This window comes from Mycetomoellerius zeteki, unplaced genomic scaffold (genome assembly GCF_001594055.1).
Source record: "Mycetomoellerius zeteki isolate Tzet28-1 unplaced genomic scaffold, Tzet1.0 scaffold254, whole genome shotgun sequence".
Taxonomy (NCBI): domain Eukaryota; kingdom Metazoa; phylum Arthropoda; class Insecta; order Hymenoptera; family Formicidae; genus Mycetomoellerius; species Mycetomoellerius zeteki.
The window spans coordinates 120,271-127,765 of record NW_017257232.1 but is presented as its reverse complement, the minus strand read 5'-3'; the positions used below and the strand labels follow the sequence as shown (position 1 = coordinate 127,765).

At 43.8% G+C, this 7,495-nt stretch overlaps 1 protein-coding gene across 1 annotated transcript; it reads right to left on the bottom strand.

Annotated features, from left to right (window-relative positions):
- Nucleotides 1-308: 308 nt before the first annotated feature.
- On the bottom strand, nt 309-3,827 carry LOC108723943 (uncharacterized). Its single transcript, XM_018450017.1, has 7 exons — nt 3,507-3,827; nt 2,744-3,441; nt 2,532-2,695; nt 1,839-2,402; nt 1,419-1,660; nt 746-1,324; nt 309-431 (listed from the first exon to the last, which is right to left on the bottom strand). Exons 1-7 carry the CDS (start codon nt 3,825-3,827, stop codon nt 309-311), a joined length of 2,691 nt encoding a protein of 896 aa, XP_018305519.1.
- Nucleotides 3,828-7,495: the final 3,668 nt, after the last annotated feature.

Sequence of the window (7,495 nt, the reverse complement as noted above, 5' to 3'; positions counted from 1 at the left end):
CAAAAAAGCAAAAAAAAGAAAAGAAATGTTGTTAGTACAAATAGTAAACCTTAAATGCCATAACCAGATCCTATTTCTCAATTGGGAGTAGGCAAAGACGGGTGATAGGCTGTTTATAAATACCGCTGGCGGTACGCACAGTTGCAACCCGGGCTACGGCATCCTTGCCTGGATGTATCTCTTGGATTCTTCCCAGAGGCCATGATAATGGAGGAGCATTATCTTCCTTGATGATAACCATTTGACCGATGTGCAAAGACGGTTCGTTTACCTGCCATTTATTGCGTTCCTGACATTGGTGAAGGTACTCATATGTCGCTTCCAGAAGTGTTGACGCAGTTGTTCAATATATTGCCATCGCGACAGGCGATTGGTAACTCGCCTAAAGATGGTTCGGGATAAGATGTGAGAGGTACCCACCAAGAAATGCCCTGGAGTTAACGATGCGAAATCGTTTGGGTCTGTATCTCTTGGATTCTTCCCAGAGGCCATGATAATGGAGGAGCGTTATCTTCCTTGATGATAACCATTTGACCGATGTGCAAAGACGGTTCGTTTACCTGCCATTTATTGCGTTCCTGACATTGGTGAAGGTACTCATATGTCGCTTCCAGAAGTGTGAAATGGGAGTGAGCGGATGGGAGTTTAAAATTGCCTCAATCTGGATAAGTAATGTTTCCAACTCCTCGTATCTCAGGCTGGAGTTCCTTGTTACGCGAGCCAAGTGTCACTTGGCCGCCTTTACTGCGGCTTCCCATAGACCGCCATGGTGTGGAGATCTAGACGGTATAAAATGCCAGCGAACTCCTAGAGTTACTGTCCGGTCTTGGATTTGTTGTTGAGCTAATTCATTACGAAGTAAGTCCCTTAGCTCATTTAATTCGCGCTCGGCGCCCACGAAATTCAGCCTGTTGTCAGAAAAAACGTCTGAAGGACAACCCCTTCTCGCTACGAAGCACTTGAAGACGTTCAAAAATGCTTCCGATGACAAATTGGTTGCCAATTCAATGTGTACCGTCTTGGTGGCTAAACAAACAAAAATTGCGATGTAACATTTCACTAGCTTAGTGATTTTCCTACCACCTTCTTTATAGTAGAGAGGGCCGGCATAGTCTACTCCACATTGATCAAATACTCTTGGAGACACTTTAACCCGCGGTTCAGGTAAATTTCCCATTATGGCGGATGCGAGTTTTGGGGAACTTTTAAAGCAAACGACGCATTTTGCGAGAATATGTCGAATGATGTTGCGCGCTGAGATAAGCCAGTAGCGCTCACGCACCGCGGCCAGCGTGGCTTGCGGTCCGCTTCTCATGCTCATGTACTACAATTAGACGGGAAAATGGATGATTCCCAGGTAACAGTATTGGATGCTTGGGTATATAAGGCAATGAAGATGCGCTTAAACGGCCTCCCACCCGTAAAATTCCGGAATCGTCAAGGAAGGGATTCAATTTTAGGATCGGACTGGTTGTGTGGATAGCTTCAAGATTACTGAGTGATTTTATCTCTTTAGAAAAATGCTTCGCCTGTATTATCTGGACCAGACGATGGATAGCCTGCAATTGCTCATTGGAAGATATTGGTTGAATGACATTGCTCAGCGAAGATAATGCTTCTTGAGGTTTGCCGGATGAAGATTTTGAACCTTTGAGTCTATCTAAAAAAACGAGTCATGTACGCAAAGACTCGAACAAGCCTATTAAGTTTTGAATATCGATAAAATATGTCAGGTTCTTGCGTATTAGTTGCCGCCGCAGAGATAGCCTTAGATTTGTGCTCAGGGATATTGGTCACGCCGATGGGAATAGCCTTTTGAGGCTAGTTCTCCTGATCACGCCCCAGCCAGGAAGGCCCCGACCACCAGATATCCAGTTGAGCCAGAGAACCCGGCATGAGAGAGATACCCCGGGACAATGAGTTCGCAGGATTGTCCTCACATCGTATGTGATTCCACTGTTGAATCGATGTTAATTCCTGTATCTCACCGACGCAGTGGGCCACGAAGGTTGACAATGATTGACTGCACGATTGCAGCCACAATAGCACAATTGTGGAATCCGTCCATAGGTAAATGGCGGATATTTTACACGTAAGACATTTCGAGATCTTGCTGATGAGTTGAGCTAGTAGTAATGTATCACACAACTTGAGACGAGGGAGCGACACACCTTTCAATGGTGCCACCCTGGATTTGGAGCACAGCAGCGATGTACAATAATCGCCGCTGCTTGAGATGGAGCGCAGGTAGATGCATGCTCCGTAAGCGCTTTCGCTAGCGTCTGAGAACCTATGTAGTTCCAAACAGATATGTTGTTGTGTAGTTATGACAAAGCGAGGAATATATAAGCTATTTATCTCCTGCAACTCTCTTTCAAAATGCTTCCATTTGGTATTCAATTCTAAGGGAATCGATTCATCCCAATCGAGCTTGAGTCGTCAGAGATCTTGCATGATGATTTTGGCGAGCAATGTGATTGGACCCAACAGTCCCAGCGGGTCAAAAATGAGAGATATATGCGTTAAAATACTTCGTTTGGTAGGCACCTCCAAAGGAGGAAGATGATTGATGGATGAATATTTGAATACGTCGGCTCGGCAGTCCCACGCAATGCCTAACGTTCTTTTCTCGGAGCCCTTGTCAGTGGATAGAATGAACTCCTTTTGCTCGATGGAAGAGTTGCGATCCTGGAGGCTAAGAGAATTGGATGACCATTTTCTAAGCTCGAAGCTTCCTTCTTACAGTAATGCAGTGATCTCTTTCTTGATGGACAAGGCTTCTTCTACTGAGTCCGCCCCAGTGACGAGATCATCTACATAGAAGTCTCGGACAGCTAATTGAGCCGCTCTCGGATAGCGATCTGCACTATCTTCTGCTAACTTTCTCAAAGTTCTGATGGCCAGGAACGACGCTGACGAAGTGCCATAAGTCACTGTGAGTAGTTCAAAGGTCTTGATGGGCTCGTCTTGGGATTCTCGCCAAAAAATACGCTGTAGGGATGTTTGAGTTGAATCGATCAGAACTTGTCGATACATTTTTGTTATATCGGCGGTAACAGCGATTTCAAATGTTCGGAACCTGACCAAAATGGAAAAAAGATCTTCTTGTAACGTAGGTCCTACCATTAACGCGTCATTTAAAGATAGTCCAGTTGTGGTTTTGCATGAGCCGTCAAACACCACTCGGAACTTTGCAGTTGACCTCGATCCGGTTTGTACAGTATGGTGCGGGAGATAAATAACTGGAGAGCTTGGGCTTGGCATCACGTGACTGTTCACCTCCTTCATGTGATTCAATTGGGTGTATTCGCCCATGAATTTCTTGTATTCGTCATACATGCGAGGTTGAGCGATGAGCCGCTTTTCCAAAGATTTGGAACGTCTTAGAGCGATGTCTTTTGATTCTCCCAGGTCACCTAGTTTGTCTTGCTTTATTGGAAGCTTGACGATAAAACGCCCTTCACTGTTGCGGGTATTACTTACGCCATGTAGGAACGACGCCTCACAGGCCTTTTTTTCCCGGGTTTCGCGGTGCCGTTATGCTCAATCTCCCAAAACCGATTCAATGTAAGCCTTAATTCGTCGAGCGAGGTTAAGTGAAAATTATGAGATGAAACAGATCTGGTTATGTCATTTGGTGTGATACCGGAGATGACCCATCCAAAATGTATCTTTTGCAACGTTGGCTGATCTTTTGAGTGTTTGATCTGACCTGCACAAATGAGCCTCCAGAAGGACTCGGCTTCAATTAGAATGTCAATGCTAGCCGGTACGTTGAAGTTCGGATCAGCAAGCTTTATGTGTTTTGGGACGGACACGTTTTGCATGGGTATGAAATGCTGCGGCAAATGTTATGTTATTTTTGGAAGCACAACGCAATCCATCTTCTCGCAGAAATTATTAAAACGCGATTTGACGCACAGACTAACTATTAGGTGTACAAAAAAGTTCTGAGCTTTTTTTTATAAAATTCAATCTTTATTCAAAAACAAACGAAAAAATATTAATCAGCGAAATATTCTCCGTTTGCATCAACGACCTTTTGCCATATTTCGGGTAGCTTGCGAATTCCTTGACGATAGAAACTCACCGGCTTCGAAGCGATAAAGTCATCAATGCATTTTCGTATTTCTTCTAATCTCACGAAATGTGTATCAGCCAAATGATGCTGCAGTGACCGGAATAGGTAGTAATCGGAAGGCGCCATGTCTGGGCTATACGCCGCGTGCGGAAGAAGTTCTCAGCCTAACGCAAAGATATGGTCCTGAGTCGCTTTCGCAACATGTGGTCGAGCATTGTCATGAAGCAAGATCACTTTACGACGTCCTTGGCCAGTAAATGGCCTCTTTTCTTCTAATGCATCGCTCAAATTGGTCAATTGTTGTTGGTAGCGGTCTGCCGTGATTGTTTCACCCGGTTGTAACAACTCGTAGTACAACACACCTTTCCAATCCCACCAGATACAGAGCAAAACCTTCTTGGCGTGGATATTGGGCTTTGGCGTCGATGTCGAAGGTTGACCAGGATCAACCCATGATTTTCTACGTTTAGGGTTATCATAAAGAATCCACTTTTCATCGCCTGTAATGATTTTGTGCAGAAAATCTTTTTTCCGGAACTTTGAAAGCAAAGTGAGTGCAGTGTCACGCCGTCGATTTTTGTTGTCTTCGGACAATTCATGCGGAACCCATCTGCCTTCCTTCTGAACCTTTCCCATCGTACGTAATCGTACGGAAATGGCTTGCTGCGTAACGCTAAGCTGTTCTGCAAGCTCCTTTTCAGTTTGCGCAGAGTTTATATCCAGCAGTGCTTGCAATTCGTCCGTTTCAATCTTTTCAGGATTCGCGTCCTGCACACGATTCATCTTGAAATCTCCTTGGCGAAACTTTTGATACCATCTTTTACATGTAGCATGACTTACAGCGTTCTCTCCATATGCAGCACAAATCATTGCAGTGGCTTCAGCAGCATTTTTCTTCAGATGAAACGCGAATTGAACGGAAAATCGAATATGCTCTTTTGTTATTGCCATCGTGAACACTACTGATTTTTGAGGTTATGTGCATCAAACGCCAAACCGTATGGCATTTTAGAAGGCCAAATGTTAACGCTTTAAAACCGCAAAAGGGCGGGAAGATATATAAAATTTAAATTGTTATTTTGGTTGTATGAAATCTAAAGCTCAAAACTTTTTTGTACACTTAATATTTTATTTGCGTGAATCACTCCATCCATGACTTCCGCCACTGCAATATCAAGAGATCGCTCCTCAAGTTTCAGTCGATTGGCTAATTCTTTCGTTATAAAATTCATTTGAGAACCGCTATCGAGTAATGCTCGACATGAATGAATCTGATTGCTCGAATCATATACGTTAACGACCGCGGTCGATAGTAAAATATTTACAGAGCGATGACCTGACGTACATTGAGTGGTGACGGGGAGCGGAGGATTGGTAGCCTGACTCGTTGATTGCGCGTTTGACAGATTGATCGGAATTATTCGAATTATTTAAGTATAGCAGCGTATTGTGCTTCTTGCTGCATTTTCGGCAAGTGCTTGAGTTACATGCTTTCGTTTGATGTGAGTTTGATCGCAAGCAATTAAGACACAAGTGCGCCTTTTTCGCGGCTTTAATTCGATCCTCGATTGATAAATTGATAAATTCCTTACAATGATATATTGAATGATTTTGCTTGCATACGGCACAAGAAAGATTGGATGTAGCGACGTTCGCGACGGATGGGGATCTTGAATTGTTGCTAAGCTTTTGTGTGACGCTATTTGCTGAGCTGCTGTGACATCTATTCCAAGTGCACTGATTCCAAGGCCTGGCATCGAAGTGACAAGAATTCTATCAAATCTTTTAAATCCGGCAGGTCCTTGCCTTTGATACTTAATTCCCACGCCTTACTAGTGGCTACATCCAACTTGCAAATGAAAAGGTGAACGATTAAATCGCCCCAATGTTCCGTGAGCCTTTTGAGGGCCTTGAGCGCGCGCAAATGTTTGAGAACGGTGTCTATTAATTCACGAATCTCATGCCATGATTTTCCTTACGCACAGCTAGTATTTCAAATAAGACGCGAACATGCCTTTGAACAAGCTATCTTTGATTGTCGAAACGTTCCTTGACCGCTGTCCAAGCCTCACTATAATTAGCTGCAGTGGTCTCTATAGATTTGATTATGTCAGCGGCAGTATCCTTCAAGGAGGATCCCAAGTAGTGAAACCTTTCGATTTCAGATAGATCCTCATTTAAATGGATTAACTTTTCAAAAGTGTCTCTGTAGGAATACCAATCATCGTACGCACCTGCAAAAACTGGCAAATCTATCTTTGGCAATTTGACACGCGTTTCCCTCGAGCTAACCGAGTGCCTGTTATCAAAAGATGAATTCGACAAGATGCGCCGTGCTCTTTTTGCTCAATGAGAGCTGTATAACGAGCCATTAATTGAAAATAAGGCCCTTCAAAATTGTCTCGCTGTTGCATTTGTTGATCATGAAGCACTTTTTTATCGGTGATCGAGGGATCGGCGTTTTCAAGAATCTCTATACGAGATTGAACGGCCTCAAACTGCCCCCATAATTCCGACAATCTTTGCTTGCGCTCTGTGAGATCGTGCCGCGAACCTGCGATCGTATCAAAGTTATGGATAAAGGTTTTTAGCCGTGTGACTGCAGCTCTTATGTGAGCTCTCTTGCTTTTCGCGTCTGATAATGATAACGTATCCGTTGCTGAACGCTAAATGTAATGCTAAATGTGATATTGATTACGTATTGATTACGTAGTAACGCGAAGTCGTTGGAATGTGCCAACGTGGCCGCCTAACCAATGAAATGCGATAGTCTATATGAATGCAAATGGTCGCTGTGGCATGCAAGAACGTAAAATGGCAGCTCTTGTGAGCGAAAATGATGACTTTGCTAACCGTACAATATGGCGACTCTTGTGAGCGAGAATAATGGACGGGGTATGGCTTCACTTACGAACGGAAGCAAAAACCTCGATGTTTCGAGACTTCCTTGAATGCGATCTTATAGGCACTGTTGTGATCATAAAGAATGCTCTTACCTCATAATATGTAGCTGAGATAAACCTTGTGATTACTTACTGCGTGTAATCGAGGTGCTTACATTGCGTCACCCTTGCAACGGATATTGCTTGCATATGCACATAACACCTGTATATTCGTGCATCTACCTGAATCTGTGAAATTCGTAAGATCCGTGTAAAATCCGGCTCGAAGGACCAATGTTGATAAGAGAACTATGTCCCTTTTGCGTTAAGTGAAACGCTATTTTCTCGTTGACTGAGATCTGTGTCTCCTGCCTTGTGGCTAGGGTGGCCAACCGTCCCGAATTTTGCGGGAAATCCCGATTTTCGACTCTTTTAAAGGCGTCCCGAAAGAACCCTAAGCGGGACGCCATTTGTCCCGATTTCAGTGATACCGTGTCAATTTGACACTATACAATATCAAATTAACACTATA